General features: G+C 38.8%; 2 protein-coding genes across 4 annotated transcripts in view; one reads left to right on the top strand and one right to left on the bottom strand.

Annotated features, from left to right (window-relative positions):
• Tom1l1 (target of myb1 like 1 membrane trafficking protein) overlaps window positions 1–13,119 on the top strand; it is a 47,029-nt gene extending 33,910 nt beyond the window's left edge. For 2 of the 3 annotated variants that reach the window (XM_036196287.1, XM_036196289.1), the window contains exons 12-16: window positions 3,057–3,108; window positions 5,142–5,247; window positions 5,680–5,755; window positions 11,858–11,922; window positions 12,479–13,119. In XM_036196287.1, coding sequence (XP_036052180.1) covers window positions 3,057–3,108; window positions 5,142–5,247; window positions 5,680–5,755; window positions 11,858–11,921 — 298 coding nt within the window. In that variant the 3' untranslated portion in view covers window position 11,922; window positions 12,479–13,119. Of the gene's footprint in view, window positions 1–3,056; window positions 3,109–5,141; window positions 5,248–5,679; window positions 5,756–11,857 lie in introns of all 3 variants that reach the window. The other variant, XM_036196288.1, reaches the window with a different exon arrangement.
• Window positions 11,612–19,331, bottom strand: LOC118589209 (cytochrome c oxidase assembly protein COX11, mitochondrial). Its single transcript, XM_036196290.1, has 4 exons — window positions 18,930–19,331; window positions 17,057–17,212; window positions 15,314–15,439; window positions 11,612–14,478 (listed from the first exon to the last, which is right to left on the bottom strand). The coding sequence occupies exons 1-4, from the start codon at window positions 19,287–19,289 to the stop codon at window positions 14,296–14,298; spliced, it is 825 nt and encodes a 274-aa protein (XP_036052183.1). The 5' UTR covers window positions 19,290–19,331; the 3' UTR covers window positions 11,612–14,295.
• Window positions 19,332–19,340: the final 9 nt, after the last annotated feature.

Here is a 19,340-nt window from a genome sequence, read left to right as displayed (position 1 = left end):
GTAACAGGGAATATCGATTTATTTCTCTTTTATTCAACACTTGTATCCCCAATTACTTAATTGCTTTTCTATACTTAAAAGGGAGAAGACTATAGGGACAAGAAGGAGAAAGTATTAAACAGAGAATTTCTTTCAAAAGGCAAGGAAAAAATGTATAAGGGAAGAGGGAAATAATCCATATTTTAGGAAGTGAAGCATCAGTCACCACCTTGTGGGTTATCAAACTGAGACCAAACCATAGACTGGCTGGCTCTGGTCTTGGTCATACAGGCCAAGCACATCCTGAAATGTAGGCCAATTTCTAGTTGAGCTGCCTGCTAAGTAACTGTTTTCCTGCCATGCTACTAACCTTGTTGGGTAATACGAGAATGAATGAGTAATACAGAAAAATTTACCTTGCAGTAAATGTCTCCATGAAACTCACAAAAGAAACCAAATCTCAATTACCAACGTTTAGTTTAATGTATAACAACTCATGTCATATTCAGGTGTGTATAAATTACTAAGATGATTGTTAATGTCTCATAGTGAACTTGAACACAGATCACATATCAAATTGTTAGCCCCGACAGGTTCTGACTCAGTAGCACAAATCTTAGTTTTTACAAGCACCCCAGGAGAATTACAAACCAGTGGCTTAAAAAAAAAGAAGTGGTTTTAAACAGTTGTTTCTCTATAAATAATGTGCTCTGCCTTAAATTTTTATTTTGTTTCCTCTTTTTTAATTTTGAGCAGTTTGTGATGTATGGGTGTGATTTCTTTTGACGTATTTGTGTAGGGTTGGCTGAGCACATTAATTTCCTATGACTACCATTACAACTTCCCACAAACTAGATGGTTCAAAACCACAGGTATTTATTATGTCATAGTCATGCAAGCAGGAAGTCTGAAATTCAGTCTCTCTGGCACTTTTCAGTAATAATTTGTCCTCTGCCCCTTCCTTGGTGACTTGGTATTCCTTGGCTTCAGTGGCTTAATGGCTATTCCAAATTCTGCCTCTACTTTCTGGCCGATTCTTATGTGCAACTACAGTCTCACTAAGCTTTTCTAAGACCAGTCCCTTAGACTTGAATCTCAATCAGATCATTCAGGTGACGACTGCATTTGAAGATCCTTAACTACATGGAGATCTCTTTAATAAGATAACACAGGTTCTAGGCATTATGACTTGAACATATCCTTTTAGAGAGTGGGTGAATAACACTTAATTCACTACACAGGCCTTCTGGAATCTTGTCTTTCACCAAACTACTTTTTAGCCTTTATTGATTCATGTTTATTGTCAGTGCTACACACATTCTGCTTGCCTGTTGGGACTGTGGTAACAGTTGTTGGATGGTATTATTGCCTCGGTGGTTTAGGGCTGCTTGTCTAGTCTATTTCATGCCTGTTCAAACTGGATCATGTCTAGGATCTACGTTCAAGTTTACTAACTGTCCTGTCATCTCCATTTCACAATTAAACCAACTCGAAGTTTGTTTCTACCATGTTCTGTTTTTTCATTTTTTAAATTTCTACTTTGTTATTTATGTCTTCTATTTGTTAACTGTCATTTTCTATTTTTCCGTTTTTAAAAGCATGACTGAATGCTTGCTTCTTGGAATATTTGTACTGAAGTAGCTGCTTTAAAAATGTCTTTGGCATAACTCTAACATCCATGTTCTCTTGGTATTTATTTCTGTTGGCTGCCTTTTTACTACATTAATTTTTTTGTGTGTGTTCTTTATATGCCTAGTCATTTTGAATTATATCTTTGGCATTTTTCAAATTTTTATTAGTAGATGCTTGGTTTTGGTAAAAATTTAGTCTATAATGTTGATTATTTGATGTTATTAAGCAAAGAACTTGGTTAGATTCAGTTCATAATTTCAGCCTGCCTCTGTAATATGGGGCTCAAAAATCAGCTGAATTTTCAAAGCTCTGGCTGTGCTGTTCAAATCCATCCCTCCTACGTCCCACCTTGTGGTCAATCAGAAGTCTAGCAGCAGGTTTTGTGTCCAGTTCTCAGTATACTGACTTCATTAAGGAGATCAGAATCACAGACATTAAAAACAAGTCAATCTTATGATTTCATAACAACCTTACAAGATTGTTTTCCTGAATTCTCTCACCTTTGGTACTCTCTGGTGTCCTGGAGCTCCCCTTCTCTGTTCTCTGGTCATCTTATTATCTAATTACCTAATCTTCGTTCTGCTGTGCTTTTCCAGACAAATGGTAGGACAGAAAGAAACAATGGGTATCCCCATGCTTTTGAGGTCACAGATTAGTCTACTGGAGAAGAAGTTTCCCCAACTCCAGAGTTTACTCTCCTGACCCGCCCTGTTTCCTCTGGAGCCACCGCAGCCACCATGGGGTTGGCTACGTTTGGGATGTAAAGATGGATCAGAGGCTGAGAGGGGTGTCTTTCGTGCTCCCTGCATGCAAATGAGTGCTTCCCTTGGAGTTCTGTCCACTTACATCTGTTATCTGGGGTCCAGGGCTGCATTCAAATCAAGAGTATACAAACACGGTGAATTCAACAATAGCTCAGTGGTACTTAAATTTTGGTCTTCTTTCCCAATCAGCCTGCTACTATTTCCACATTCCTGAGTAGCTTCACTGGTCTCTGTTTCCAGCTTTTATAGTGGCATTAGTAATGGGATAAAATGAGTTTCCACTCCACTTTAACCAGAATGGGAACTCTCTCATCTTTCCTAACTTTGGCTCTGCACTGCTTCTCATCTTTTAAGATGTAATGGATGGTAGTTCCGGATGGAAAGATGGAAGGTTGTGTTTTCAATCCTGTACTGTGTACACTCCAGGGCTTTACGTCCGCTACTGACGTCCGCTACTTTCAAAGACTGATGTTCTTGCTGTGTTTGATTTTGAGTTTCATGACTAGGAGGGTGCCAAAACTAGATGGCATGTTATCACTTTGTGAGTTTGAAGTGGGGTGTCATTTTGTGTAGGCTGAAGGTGTGCTACAGGCTTTGTTTTCAGACAAGGGAAATCATCTTACTTTTTGCATTTGTGTTCTCGCTGTAGGGTAATCATGCTGTGTTATCACACTATCCTAGGTTTGCCCAAAGGACCAGCCAAAACCTCGCCTCAAGTCACACATATGATAATGTGAGTAACAAAACCCTTTTGCTAGCCGTTCACCTAGTCAGCAGATAATCAAGACCAAAAGCATTGCTTGTTGAGTCTTATGCTCTACTCTGCATATCTTTACAGTTGGTTCACACAGCCATGTTGGCAACCTTAATCTTTACAGACAGACAAATTTTATTTTACTTTTCTTGGATAAGATGGTTAAAGATAATGATGTCATAATTTCTGGGCCTGGAATATAACTCAGTGGTACGGTACCTGTCTAGTATGCACAAGCCTTAAGTTTGATCCCCAGCACTGTAAGAAAAGAAAAAGTTATATTTCCTTTAACATTGCTTATATTAGTAAATTCCAGAGTTGTTCATCCTTCCCTCTCCTAAACCCTTGTGAAGATCATCAGTGTCTTTCACATAACTGAACTAGTCCTACTCTGAACAATTAGTCACCTGCTATTTTGTGTACATATGACTCTCACACACTCCTTGTTTCTCTCCATTTCTTCTTCCCTCTTCTCACCTGGTATTTCAGTATTGGAAACTCCAGGCACAGACTTCCCTCTCTATCTTACCTACCTCATCCCTTTAGGATCTTTTGTTTCTCCCTCTTTCTCCTTCCTTGAGACAGGGTCTCTTTGGCCATGAACTCCTCAGCCTCATCCCTTTACCTCCTAAATAATGGGATTAAAGGCATGCACCACCATGCCGAGCTTTGGTTCCTGCCTTAAATTAACCAAGATTCCACAATCAACAAAATTGTATCTACAGCCTAGACCCTGCTCCCCGAACTCAGAACTCTATCAACTTGGCATCTTCTCTCGCCCTTTTCTCCCAGTACTCTCTGCCAGCATTTCCAGCAGACTCTGTACCTCATTAAGTGGCCAATGCTGTTTATCAGTTGCTCAGGGGGAAAGCCTAGGTCAGTATCACGTGACCTCACCATTTTACTTTCTACTTTGTTCACTGTCCCTACACCTCTCCACTTCCCACACCAATTTAAGTGATCAGACAGTGGATGCTTAACAACCTCTCCAGGCTTGCTGTGTTTCAGCTTTTGCCTCCCAAGGCTTCTCTCCCACCCCATCCCAATGTCCTCTTAAAAACCAAACCCGAGCAGTTTCCTCCAGTCATGCCCTTCATCTGCTGAAAGCCCACCTGGTTGTTTTCCTCACTGTCTTCTTCTGGGGATGCCTGGAATGCCGATCTTACCTGCCCATCACCTCTCCTGCCTCACCCTGGACCTGTCTCGGCTCACTGTGCCTCCAACCATAATGACTTCCCTGCCTTCAGAGCCTAGAAACTTGTATCCTCCCATATTAATTATTCAGCGCTCTGCTGGAAGGTCCCCAGTGGTGAGGCATCCCCTGTGACCAGGCTGAGAGCACAGAATCCCACTGTACGTCAGCCTTTCTTCTCCAGTTTTCTTGCTCTTTCACCATAGAACACGCCACTGGACACTGCTGTCCACTCGTCTGTTTTATTTCTTAACAGTTCCTGGTAGCTAGTAAGTGACATACTTGTAGGATGAAGGAGGAGATTACAAGAAGTGTTTTTGGTTTTTGAGACAGGGTCTTACTATATAGCTAGCCTCAAATTCACTATTTTCCTGTCTCAGCCTCTCAAGTTCTATCTTTCTTTGGGTATGCTAGCTAAACCTGGATATAGAACTACTTGTCTTTATTAGACTTGGTTTGATAGCATCATTGCATGCCTATTTGTAAATTGAATTTCATTCCTGTGCAAGGCTGAGATTCATATTCAGAATGAAACAGAAGCTAGATTGAGCCACACAATTGCGCTTCTTCCTTAAAAAAACAGTATTTTAAAATACATTTTACATTTTATGTGGGGAAAAGGAATGTAATGAGCATGAAGCCATGCAGACAATTTTACAAGTAGTTATTACTTTAAAATGAAAGTAGTAAAAATGACTAGTTCTCACTCAGTTGAATGTATATGGCTCTTGAAGCCATGCCATTTAGAAACCTGGAAATCTAAGTAACAAAAATGCTTAATGTAGAATGTGAGCCTGAACACATGTTATGCTTTCTTCAGTTTCTGGAACACTCCAATTCAGTGTTACTACAGCCAGTTAGCGTACAGACTGCCACAGCAACACCATCGAGCCAGAGGCTGCCACCCTTGCCCAGTAATCATCCAGGTATACAAGACCCTATACTTTGCATCAAATAAGTCAATTTGTTAGAATGCTGTAATCTGCCAGATTATTAACTGAAAATAGAGGGGAAATGTGGAGAGCTTGTTGTACTTTGAGCCACATGTAATAAGCTCAGGGCTGACACCATTATGATTCACATTAGATCATAAAAATACTTGTGCTGAACTGAATATTGTATTTGGTTTGTACTGAAATAAATGAAATTTTAGTTGAGATCTAGAAATCTTTTTTATGTATAGACTCATGGAACTTAGCATTTGAACTGTCTGTTTTGGTTGTAATTGTTAGACTCATATGTTTAAAATCTAAATATTAAGTACTGTCACATTAAACAGAATATTAATTGTGCATGCTCCTCACAAGCGCAATGTATATGTACTTACTTTACTTTTTTTTTTCTTCACGCACCTAAAGTGATAACAAACAATGATCTCCAGCCACCCAATTACTATGAGGTAATGGAGTTTGATCCCTTAGCTCCTGCTACAGAGTAAGTCATTTATAAAATTATTAATTTATGTTTTGTCTCGGTTCCCTTTGATGACAGAGCTAACTGAGCTTGAGCTTGGTCATTCATTTAACTTTGTTTAGCTCTTGGCAGACATTTATGGCCTTATTAAAAAATGATTTATGAGGTTTTATAGTGGCCGTTGCTCTTAATGGCCTTATTGCTCTCAGCCTGTGACTGAAAAATAAAAATGCTAGAGACACACATTAAGAAGTAACTGGAACCAATATTCAGCATAGCTAGGTGGCAAATGTCTATCAAGCTTGAGAGGACACTTTTCTTTCCTGACATGTTAATGCCCCATTTTAAAACTGTTCTCCCAGAACGGAATCAAAGGATATATAAAAGAACTTCTTTGTGTTCAACATGACAAAAATATCCTTAAGAGTGGCCATTAAAATTGTTTTATAGCCAGGTATAGCCCTACAGTACACTTTCAGTATGTAAGAGACAGAGTTAGGAGGATCACACGTGGGGCCAGTGTAGGCCAATGTCAGCAAGACCTTGTTCAAAAGGAAAACTAAAAGGCTTTTAACTTGAAATCCTTACGGTACCATCACTTAATGATTTCCTGTTTGCCAGGTTGTATATGGGATGGTAAGCACATTATAGGGTTTTTATTATTTATGTGTTTATTTCTCTACATGCATGTCTGTGTACCAAATGTGGACCTGGACCTGCAGAGGCAAAAAGAGGGTGTCAGGTCCCCTGGAACTGTTGTTACAGATCATTCTAAACTTCTATATGGGTGCTGAGAATTGAACCCAGGTCCTCTGAAGAGCAGCCAGTGCTCTTAACTACTGAGCCACCTCTCCAGCCTCATATTATAGATTTAATAATATCTATCCTCTTGAATGAAAGATTACCCCCAAAATTGTGAAAAATGCTCAAAACAAGACTTTGGAAATCATTGTTCAGAAACTGGCAGCCTGGAGTCTAGATAGGTTCTCCAGTTGTATTTTGTTTGGCCTGTGCAGAATTTAAAAATGTACATTTTAAAAATCAATTACCAATAATTAAAAACTAGTATGTCCAAATAGTTAGTACTTCTCAAGATTTGGGATAGTGTAGAAACATCAGCCCTGTGTTCTTAACACTAGCAAAGGTGGTGGTAGTGTGGAGTATCTGTCTTCTGTGGAGTATGTTCTGTAGTTCACCATGTACCCATGACTGCCAATTGTAGCAGGTTTTCTTGGACCGCCAGCCCCAAATCATGACAGAGACTTATTATTAGTTATGAATGTTCAGCCTTAGTTTAAGCTTGTCACACTAACTCTTATAACTTATTTTAACCAGCTTTTCTTCATCTACATTTTGCTTCAGGGTTTTTTACCTTTCATTCTGTGTGTCCTACTTTGCTGCTTCCTCCATGTATAGCCTGCTGGCAGCTGCCTGACTGGTTGGCCTCAGGCACCTCCCTCTCTTTCTCTTCTCCTTCTCAAGCCTAGATTCCTCCTCCTACTTATTCTCTCTGCCTGCTGGCCCCACCTATCCCTCTACTGCCTACCTATTGGCTGTTCAGCTTTTTATTAGACCAATTAGGCAAGATAAAACAAATGCAACACATCTTTACATAGTTAAACAAACATTCTATTCTGCAACATTTCCCCCTTTTTGTCTAAATAAAAAGGAAAGGTTTTAAATTTAACATAGTAAAATTATATATAAGAACAATTATCAAGTAAGAATTACATTTACAATATCCAGTACATTTGTATTTGGCAAATTTAGAGAAAATTCCCATTATTTATCAAATCTTGGTGACTCCACAAAGTTTTGTACCTAATTTACCTTCTATCATAACTAAGAACTGTAACTATAGCTATCTAGTCTTCAACTCCATCCAAGACTCCAGAATGATATATTATCTGAGTAAACAGGAAGTGCAGTGCAAGCCACTTCCAAAACTATAGAAACTGCCAATGTTCACCCAAGGTTCTTCTGCAGTGTTGGGGCATCCATCTTGAGCCTACAGGTCTAGAATATCTGACAGACTTCTATGGAGCAGGAATTTTGAAGGAAATTTGTCTTGTCTTGGCAAATTTCGTCAGTCTTTTTCCTTTGTGTCCTGCTTGTCCTGTTTGTACAGCATACTGCCAGCAGGCAAGGCAAGGACAGTTTCTTGCCCAAATGGCTAGCTTTGCCACATCGAATGTAAACTCCATGTAGAGGCTCTTCCTTTCATGCCCATCATTATTTTATGAAGTAGATTGGTGCTGCCAGGATCACACTCTTCTCACTGGCATGAAAACCTTATGATATTAAGACATCTCAAAGGCCATATTCTGTAGTTCTCTGAAGCATTTGAAGATCACCTATCTATCTAAAATATATGTTTAACCTTGAAAACATGCCTAACATGACCACAAATTTGATTGTTATAGATGACTAACTACTAAATTGCATTTCTTAATTATACATTACATTTTTAAATGAGCTACATAGGTACAGTACCTTAAACAAAAATATAAACATATATACGGTTTAACAAAAATAACTTTAAATTTGTATCAATATACTAAAATCCATACCAATGTAAAATAAGAGGCTAATAGTGTCATTTTATCCTATATTCCTATATCCCCCCCTAAAGGATGACAAACATCCATAAACCACCAAATGACCAAAAACCACCTACCCCACCTCTTGGGAATGTGGGCATTGGGTTCTATAATCTGCTTCCTGTTGTCCGGGGCAGACAGAATTTTTAGAAGACCCTGAGAAAATTGTCAAATCCTGATAAAACTAGTTGTAACATTTGTGGTTCAGTCTTAGAACTGTTCCCATGCAGAGGCATCAGTATATATGTCACCTATCTTGTAGTTTTTCTTGATTTAATTCTAAAAAAAGATTTCTCTGTGTAGTTTTGGTGCCTGTCCTGGATCTCGCACTGTAAACCAGGATGGCCTCGAACTCACAGAGATCTGCCTGGCTCTGCCTCCCAAGTGCTGGCATTAAAGGCGTGCACTACCACTGCCCGGCTTTTGAATTAATTCTTTTATGTTTGTAGCCAAGATTTTCAGGTTTCTCCCAATCAAACCTTATCCTTATTAACCTTGAAGGAATCCACAGCCTATCATTTCCAACAGAATACATTTTCTGAATTCCACTTTAAAGTTAAGATATTCCTAAAGTATCTAGGCTGGTTTACTTCAGCAGTCCCCTTTTACAATCCAGTGTCTCTCAGCAGCTGTCTGCTCATCAGCATTCAAAAAATTCGAACTCCAGTCTCCCTGAGTATTTACCATCTTTACATGGCTTATTATTTTATATTATTTTACTCTTTGGAGACTTTATTTTTAAACTATTTACTTTTCCTATGACTGTCTACATCCATTTTTTCTTTCTTAAGTGGCTATGCACATTTTTTTTTAACATACTGTAACCTATTTAGAAATTTTTTGTCCCATCTGGACCTGTCTTTACTGTGTATCTGTAGCCTTTTCTCACTGTGTGAACCAAGCCTTAAAGGGCTGAGTGGCAGCTAGACCCTCCTCCACTGTGAGATTCTGGCAACTGGTTCCGCCCTTCCTCAGGTCCTTGAGACCTGATCCTTGAGCCTGCAGGCCTGGCTGAGCACTGCTTTTAACCAGGCTCTGCATCTAACTAACTGCCCCTGCTCTAGGAAGTTAGTACCCACACTGTGGCAGGCATTTTGACTTAGCTTGCTGTTTCTACTTAGCATGCCAGCTGCTCAAGTGTTCACTGTACAGCAGAGCCTCTTAAAGGAGCCATATCCATTTTGGGGGATTTTTTTTTTTTCTGTATTTTTTGTTTTCGACTTTCTCAGGCCCTGTATTGGGTGCCAAATATAGCAGACTTTCTTGTGCTACCAGCCCCTAAATCATGACACAGATTCTTATTATTAGTTATGAATGCTCAGCCTTAATTTAGGCTTGTCCCACCAGCTCTTATAACTATTTTAACCTGTTTCTCTCATCTATGTTTTGCCTTGGTGCTGTTTACTTTTTTTCAGCCAGTATCCTGGCACACGTAAGCATTTGATATATTGTCCCCTTACTTAAACCCTAAGAGTAGACAGCCATTTTGCCATCATTTATTAATTAACAAACAGTAATGGACTCAGGAGACCTTCCTGCCCGGACTTGAATGCTGGGATTATAAGTATGCACCACCACACCCAACTGCTAGGAACTTTTACTAACTCAGGATGATGGAATTTCTCTTGGCCAAGTTTGATAAAGTACAATTGAACACTGAACATATGTAGTTACATAGTTAAAGAAACTGGTACTTAAATTCCATGCCATTACGTCAGGTTCCTGAGCATATTTAGATTAACTAGCTGCTTTAAGTAGGTATGTGTGTCTTAGGTACCATAGGTGAAATGGGCAGTAGGGGAGCTGGAGAAGAAAAACCCTGGAACTCTTTACCAGTGTGGCTCTTACTTTCTGGAGACTTAAAGCTTCAGTTCCACTGAAGGTCGCATGAAATCCAGGAATTTCTAAGGAAAAGCTGAGACTCTTAGAAGTGCTGGAATTTTCACATCACTGGTTGGTGAGGAATCCCAGGTCAACATATTTTTTTGGTCATATCTTCAGAATACACAAAATTCTCTTGAACATTTCATGTATACCAAAGGGAGTGACTGTTAACCTAATTTTGAACAAGACAAGCTCTCTGTTCTTATAAACATTAAATGTAATATGGACAAACAAGCTATACAAACTGGCAGGCAAATAGATGTGTCAACAGTGTGAAAGGATATAGTAACTACAGTGTATATATGATAGGAAGAACTAATGTAAATGAAGGCTAGAGGGAACCATAGGAGACATTAACTTTTGTCCAATCTACAAAATAACTTGGATAGAATCCCAGTAGAAAGCTTTAGCACATTCCATGAACTGGAAATGCCAACACAGATAATGAAGAAAGTAATAGGGAACCTAGTGCCGGGTGTGGAAGTTTAACCTGCACACAGCTATGAACACTACTCTAAGTACAACCAGGTCAAGAACTGAAAACTAGATGTTGGACTCAGTTACATGGAAATAGGTTTTATTAAAAGCTATTTTAGTGAATTGGGGACAGAAGCCACATTTCATTGTTAAAAAGTAAGAGTGAAAATACATACAAATATCTTACAAGAACTTAAGTTCTTGTATATCTTACAAGAACTTAAGTGTAAAGAGATGATGGGCATGGCTTGGGAACTAGAGTATTATTGAGGTAGGTTCTAGTAGTTATGTGCTAAGAGACTGCACCCGTATAAAAAATGGAGCTACTGAGGGTTAGAACCTAGTATAAAGGGAGAAGGTGAAGATTTGGAAAAGAGGGCATTTGCTGAAGAGGTGTTTGAGAAGACGGCTGACAGGTCCATGGAAGTAAAGGGCAATGCACATGAATATAAATTGAAGGGATTGAAAAGGACAGTGAAGTTTCCATATTATGATGAGGAACTTATTAAGACATGAGGTTTTTTCCTGAGAGATACTGAGATCAGTGGTTGAAAGAGGGTGAAAGGTAAAATTACTGGATGGAAAGCCTAGAATTTTAGAAACATGGTAATTTATGAAGTTTGTCACTTTAGTTTATTGGATAGTGCTGTTATTTTGGGAGATTTCTCACAGCTGTGTTTTGCTATATTCTATATATGAATGCTACCTTTGGGTACAGATATTTTTGAGCTATAAAGACACATATCAAAAACTGAGGGAAATTATTAAAAATTATAATTTATTAAAAGTACAATGACCAACACAAGCTAAAGACTTCTCCCATCTAGACTATAATACAATATTAAAATAAAGCACACTATTCGTATTTTGAAAATATTTTAAAACTAGATTTTTTTTAAGTAAAAAAATCAAACTGCCCAAATTTGAACCATAGTTTTCCTTTTAAATCAAAAGTAAAAATAAATTGGCCTTTAACAGGCATGGGAAAGAACTCGTAACATTAGATGTTGTATGTTAGAATAAGCTCAAGGATAAAGATCTTTCTTTGTATTCACTTAAGATTCCTGATACCCCCAACAGCCTGTATTTTTAATTCTGGTGGTGGTAATATAGTACTTTGAAACTGATGTGTAATTCTTCTGCCTTGGTGGCTTTGTTTCAGAGCTGTTTATGAAGAAATTGATGCTTACCACCACAAAGGAACTCAAAGTCATAGTGACTGCTAAGGTAAAAAACAAAAAACAAAACAAAACAAAACCCACCAGTTTATACAACTTAGATTCCATATAATTAAGTGAAATTATCACATTTTGCATTAAATTCTACAAGCACCATTTAAGTCTGACACTTATTTTGGTACAATACCAAGTTCCTCTGAATTACTCAACACTGACCAGTGCTCATTAATGACATATAATCTCCATGATCATATCAACTAGAAATGAGGCACAGAAATATAAAAGTTGGTTCTGGGTATATAAGTATTAATACTAACAAAGCAGATATCAATAAAATTTCTTGTCATTTTAATACTACTCTTACGGTTTCAGTGTGCAATCCATACCTGTTAGTTGTACGAACAGAATTCATTAGTGCTCCTGCACCAGTTATCCTGTTTATACACTACTGAATGCCTGGTCTCCATTGACCTATTCCCTTTTTATTCCCTTCACAACTCCAACCATGGAAGAAGTGCATTCCAATCTTTCCTCTGCTTAATTGTGTGGCTTTCAAGTCTTTCAAGGAGTGCAGGAAATGGGTCAATGTCTTCCCTTTATTCCAGATGCATGATCAGCTCATTAGCAGCACAAAAGGCCAACTCTCTAAAGTAGTCCCTGCTCAACAAAGGCCTGAAAGACAAGACCTGCCAACAGGGAAAGCCACAGTGGACCACTTCTCTGCTGTGATGAAGCTTCAACAGAATAGTTAACATTTTCCAGCTAACACTGCTGTTCCTGACAGTGGCTCAGGATTTCAGGAGAAACTGGCTATAACAATTACACCTTCAGCAGAAGGAACTGCCTGGTACTAGGCCAACTGGTTAAATTGTAGACTCTTATGCTGCGGAGGCATTCCTACCAATAGAAATCATCACAGACCTACAAGGGTACTTGAAGATCGTCCTACTACAAAACATTGTGAACAGATGGGGCAGGAAGTGAGGAGGAAAATGAGTGCCTTCATTTAACTGAATTTGAATGTAGAAGTCAGTTTGCACTTGTTTATAAATGACACTTTGGTTTAAACTTGATGACTCGTTTAATTATATTTCAAGTGCCTGAGCAGGCCACTGCATCAGGTGGCCTTTATAAAGATAAACTTTCTTGCCTTTAACTATAATTTACACTTTGATTTGAAATAAATACTACTGGAAAACAAAACTGTATCATTTACTTAAAATTAAATTACTATTAATTTAAGAGAGTTGTGTTTTTGTTTTTGTTTTGTTTTGACCTCAAGGAGCTTTTATGTCAGTAAGTCTTCACAATTTCATCCTTACATCATACATTAATGAACTTGAAATTGTAACAATAAATGCTAGCATAGACTAGCAGGTGTAATTCTATTAGATCATTATACCATCATTTCCAAGTCACTGGCTATACAATACTTTGAATAAAATAGCCCTCAATCTCAACAGAAAAAGCCACCTTTGAATTAAGAATGCGAACTTGGAGCAGGCTGTCAGAGCTGAGCGATTCTTCTTCCACTTTAAGTTTTTTAAACTGTCAGTTCGGCCAAAAACAGCTCAGTAGGTAAAGGCATTCACTGCCTTGTCTGACAACCTTGATTCCTGAAAAGCCACATGGTGAAAGAAAGCCGTCTCCCACAGTGTGTCCACTGACCAGCATATACGTGCTGCAGCATGGATGCCACTTTCTTTCCCCGCATACTCACAAAATAAAACAATTTTTAAACAGTGTCAGTTTATACTGAAGGAAAACAGCAGCCACCTTGCTTGGTGATAAGTTCTGTGAACTAAAACAAACCACTTGTGCACATTTCCTAAGTTTTCAGATGCATTGTTACAAGTGTGAAGGCAACTACAGAATTAAACTGAACTACTAAAGCAGTTGGTGTGTGTGTGGGCAGCCACAGCATGCATATAAAAGCCAGGAGAGTTTCCCAGCTCAACCTCTCATCTCACTTTAAGGACTCTGGGATTACAGATATGAGCTACTGCATTTACTCTTTTAAGGCTGGATCCAGGAACCAGAACTCAAGTTGTCGGGCCTATGGGGCAAATAATTTAACCAGTGATTCATCTCCCTGGCTCTTCATGCTGTTTTTAATAATCACACGTGTGGTACATTGGATATATTTTTCAGAGGCATGGTAATATTCCTTCTCTATTACTTAAAACAGAGCAATGTTCATTCCCTGCCCTTAAGTACCATCACAAGATAGCAGCATCTTTTCATTAGCTTTGAACCTATTCTCTCAGTCTTAAATAGGATAAATGAAGTTGGGAAGAAAGAAATAGAACCATTTAAAATACAAGGTTTCAATATACATTACTGTAGAATATTTCTCTTCTGAGAAAGAACAATACATGATTTTCCAAAAATCACAAATCTGAAGCAGGTCTTGGAAGCTACTTCAATTATAGCCTGGAACTGGCAACTTGTGCCCTTCCTTTGCTTCAAAAAAAGTGTAAGAAAGAGTGATGAGATCAACATTCACCATTCTTGGATCTTCTGCAAATTCAGGATCAATGTAGAAAAACACTGGCATATCAACTTCTTCTTGTGGATTAAGCCTTTGTTCTTCAAAACAGAAGCACTACAAATTACAGAAAGGTATTTAGTTAATAACATTCCTGTTCTATTACTTAAAACAAAGCAATATTCATTTCTTGTCCTTAAGTGCCATCGTAGGGTAGCAACATCTTTTCATCACAGACTGAGTTTTGCTTTAAGGGTTAGGAAACAATTTAATTCTAATCTTTTTTTTTGTTTTGTTTTTTCGAGACAGGGTTTCTCTGTGTATTCCAGGGTTTCCTGGAACTCACTTTGTAGACCAGGCTGGCCTCGAACTCACAGAGATCCGCCTGCCTCTGCCTCCCGAGTGCTGGGATTAAAGGCGTGTGCCACCACTGCCCGGCTAATTCTAATCTTAGAAGCATATACAGTAGCCAGGTGTAGTAGTAAAACTCTTTGATCCTACCACTTGGAAGGCAGAGTCAGGTGGATCTCTGAGTTTGAGTCATCCTGGTCTACAGAGCTATAGGATAGCCAGGATACACAGACCCTGTCTCAAACAAACAAAAGGAGCAAACACAGGTTTGGCTTTGCTCTCCAGCTAGATGGTGTAAGCAATGAAGATTAAAAAAACAGCTTTATGTTTAGAAGTAAATATTGATTGATCTAGGCTTTTTTTCCCCCCCCTCTGAAACAGGGTTTCACACTGTAGCCCAGCCTGGCTTAGAACCCACTGCATATCCATATGCAGGCTAGACTCTACCTCATGGCACTGCTTCCATCTCAGCCTACTGAGTATTAGGATTACAGACATGAACCACAAGACCCAGCCAGAAAATGAATTTTTAGAAATTAAAAGCATTTAATTCATACTAAGCAGTTTCACATACTTTTATCATAAAGTTTATTCAGTTTACCTGTATTTTATTGAAATACTGTCCAGCTTCAAATGGTACAACATTATATGTAGAAATTCCAATTATTGGTTTGTCAGTAGGATTCTTCGCTTTATAAAATGCCAGTGCAGTCTCTCCTGGTACCACCTGTTTCAATAAATACACAATACAGTTGATACTATTATTTCCTTCTGCTAAATTAAGAGTCAGATTATTTTTCTATTCATTGGGCCATACTACCTAAACCAATGTACTGTGAATATTGCCACAATCCTATCTTAGTTTCAGACTGTATTTGCTGATGTCAGTAACAAATTAGTTATGAATATCAAAGTTGGTTGTCTGATGTCTTCAAGAAATAATCTACCATTAGTTAAAATGTGTCCAAGGACAAGCTAGACAAACCACAGCTCAAGCCTAACTACTTTATAACAGTAAAACCTGAATGTCATGATTGCCAAATTTTTTAAAGGATGCCAATGTTAAACTTACCTCAATTCTAAATAACTTAAATTTACAACCAGTGTAAAACTGACTGAACAAAATCTGTTAAACTAAAAGGAGTTAATACTTTGAGAAATTAAAAACAGCAACAAAGGTAGTAAAAGATTTCCACTGGATATTCTGTCACCTGTACCAATTCGCCATCACCCTGTTTACTGCCATGCAAGTTGTACAATTATTCAAAATCATAACCTACAAAATCCTTAATGAAAATTAAGCGATGTTTAGTAAACTGGGCAAGCACTGTTTTGTAAGGGTTTGTTAATAATAACGTTTGAAATTAAGGCTTGTGAGGTTAATCTACAGCTAAAAATCATTCACCTCAAATCTTCCCAGGACTGCAATTAGTAAAAATTTAGGAACATTTTGGATACAATGATGCTGGAGTATAATATGACTACTGTTACTACTGAAATAATTACTTCACATCTTTAAAATTTTTCTTAGTGCAGATGTTTAGCTCAGTGGTAGACTGCTTCCTCAGCGCATACAAGACCCTTGGTTCATACCTCAATACTTTCTCCTCCTCCCAAAATTATATTTTTTTCTTTTTGACAGACAGAAATACTACTGATAAACCAGTAAATTACTTATTATGACCAATAATTCTCCACATTTTTCTATTATCACTTATACCATAGTAAAAGTTAGGAAAGCTATATGACATGATTAGGCACTGCTAAACTCAACATTAATGACCAAAGGATTTAGTCAACTTTTAATCACATGGTTATAAACACATGACATTATTTTAAGTTGATTAAAAGTTAACATATAGCCAGCACCATACATAACACATGCCTCTATACCTTTAATTCATTAGATCTTAATGCCATGGTTGAATATTTTTAAGGGGATATCAATGTCAAACTAACCTTAAATCTATTTACAGTAAGTTTATAACCAAAGTCAAATTGACTGAATAAAGCCTTTGTTTAAACAGAGGTTAATGTACTGAGAAATCAAGAATAATAGCAAGCAAGGCTAAGCTGAAGTAGGAGGATCATGAGTTTGAGGTTGGCTTGCGCTACAGGGTGAGACTGTCACAGAAACCCCAAATGTCATAGTTTCATTTAAATGTAAGGTACTATCAAAAAGTAAACATTTCAAAGTTCTAATATATTCCTTGAGGAATTCCATTTCATGAATTATATCTCATGAATATTATCAGGGGTAATTACTCATGGGGTGTACTTGCATTTTACAGTGAGTTTAGATGGGTGTAACACTTTAGCACAGATGAATCCATTAGTCACTCACATATAACTCAGTTTGCTGAGGTCTGAAGTTCCACTGGAGACTGGCATGCACATCAGCATTGAAGGTGACCTTAATGATTCGATCCTTAACAGGCACCATGTTTTCAATCTCGTCTGATGAGTGCCCAGCCACTGCTGATCCTCCAAGTCCTGTAGTCTAGAACAAGACACTGGATATATTAAGCAACGGTTTTTAGATCTTCATTTATTTCCTGGACAAAAGTAAAATTTAAAAAACAACTGAATGTTCTACTTTGAGCCAAATTGTATACTCCCCTGATCATTTCCTTTAATTGTGTCAACGGTTTGCCTATATTTGTTAAAGTGATTCCTATTTTTTCAGCAAGTCATTTTAAAAAAGCAGATTTTGAAGACAAGCTATTATTACTGAGTATAAAGCAAAAATTTGAAGTGTAACCTTTCATGAAATAGTTCCCTTCATTGTTAGTGTATTTCACATAACCAATTATTCAATGAAAAAAAAGAAATTTTACCCAAACCTGGTCATTTCAATTAAAACACAGAAATGTTCATGCGTTTATCCTTTTCTGTATTATAGCTTTTATGGTTGAAACCAATTCATAGTTTTATTTTTATATTCTGCTTTCCTTGGACATCATAAATGTTTCCCCATGTGGGTGGATCAATGATTTTTCTAACACTTACCTATAATTCTCCACATACACACGTATCATTTATCCTTCATTATCAGTTAATGAGTACCTAACCCGTTTTTTAGTTTTTTATTTTTGGTTACCCAGTCAACTTCCATAAAGCACCAGTAATTTTTGTTTGGCATTTCCTTATTGCTATGATTTCCTTATCAGATGTGGGGGTGATGCTACTTCTAAGACATTCTTCTGCTGCGTGAGGTTAACAGAATTATGATTTCCAGATAATTTACCTTTCCTACACCAGGAAAACAGAAAGCCAATTTTAGGCTAAGGAAAGACTCCCGTGTTACTATTTTACTATCTTTCCTTGTTACACAAGTTACTTAGTTTCATTCAATTTCTCTCAACATTGTCAAATTACATTTTAATCCTAAAAGACAAATCACAGGGCCTTATTTCACAGTAAGTATATACTTCTGTTTAAGAGACTAAATTTTAAGACGAACTATTTTTCCAAAAGAATTTAAGTCAGTTGAATAAAAAGCAACTTAAGTGTTCTGAATTATCAGCCCCTTATACATTTTTGGGACATATCTTATTAAAGTTTCTCAGGTTAGGTGCTTAAACTAAAATAGACAAACAGGTAGAAAACAGTCGCTAAAATGATGTCCTGGGCTCAAGCCCAGATCTACTACTAACCAAGGCAATCAGCGTCTGGCTGGGTTACATTTTAATTGGCTCATAAACTGGCTTCCTATATTTACTTCCTTATTTCTTGCTCTAAAACTTGGTGATTCCACAGTACCAGGGCATTCTTTCGGACATACCAACGTTAAACATGGAACTTGATTTTAAGGTTACTTTTTAAAAATCCAATGTTAACCTAGCCTTGCCTGACGAAAGCCTGTGAACATAAACACGCAGGAGTGTCAATGACTTCCTATCTGTAGGTCTCAGGACTACTGGCATTTTAGGCTGGATAATCCTTCTCTTTTTGGAGGGACGAGGTGTCCCGTGGAACCTCCAGGTATCTAACAACCCCAGGAGGACCCTATCCCTGTGCTTCACAGAGTGCCTGGAAGCTCATTCCTTCGGAGGCGTGGTACGCACGCTCCATCACCACCGGAACTGTGACCTTGAGCACGTCTGTCCGGGTCTGGAGCCCAAGAGACCCCTGACAGGTCCCCGGGGTCTCCCCGTCCCGAGGCCCCGCAGGATGATGGCGCAGGACGCTCCACCCTGCACCCCGTGCCTCCCTACCTGGCAGTAGAGCCGATAGAGGGGCACGGCGGCGTAGGAGGCCCCCAGCATGCCCACGGCGGCCGCGGCCACGTAGGTGAGCACCGTCTTGTTCCGCCGCCGCCACTCGTCCTCCTGCGCGCGCTGGGAAGGGTTGCCGCTCCTCGGCCGCCGGGGCGGCTGCACGGCGGCTCCCCGGGCCCCGCTCGGGCGCTTCCACGTCCCGAGCCGCCTCAGTCCCCGCTCCGCGCCTCCATCCCAGCCGGGCCTAAGAAGTCCCCGCCCGGCACTCTCCACAGTGCGGCCCCACCACCCAGGCTGGCTCCAGCACCGGCCGCACCAGGCGACGATCCCCCATCGCGGACACCAAAGCCCTCCCATAACCCCCCGGAAAGAACTCCCGCCTGTCAGGACCGCTAAGCGAGATCTCGC

This window comes from Onychomys torridus, chromosome 8 (assembly GCF_903995425.1).
Source record: "Onychomys torridus chromosome 8, mOncTor1.1, whole genome shotgun sequence".
In the NCBI taxonomy this organism is placed as follows: domain Eukaryota; kingdom Metazoa; phylum Chordata; class Mammalia; order Rodentia; family Cricetidae; genus Onychomys; species Onychomys torridus.
The sequence above is the reverse complement of the archived record's forward strand: the minus strand, read 5'-3'. Positions and strand labels throughout refer to the sequence as shown.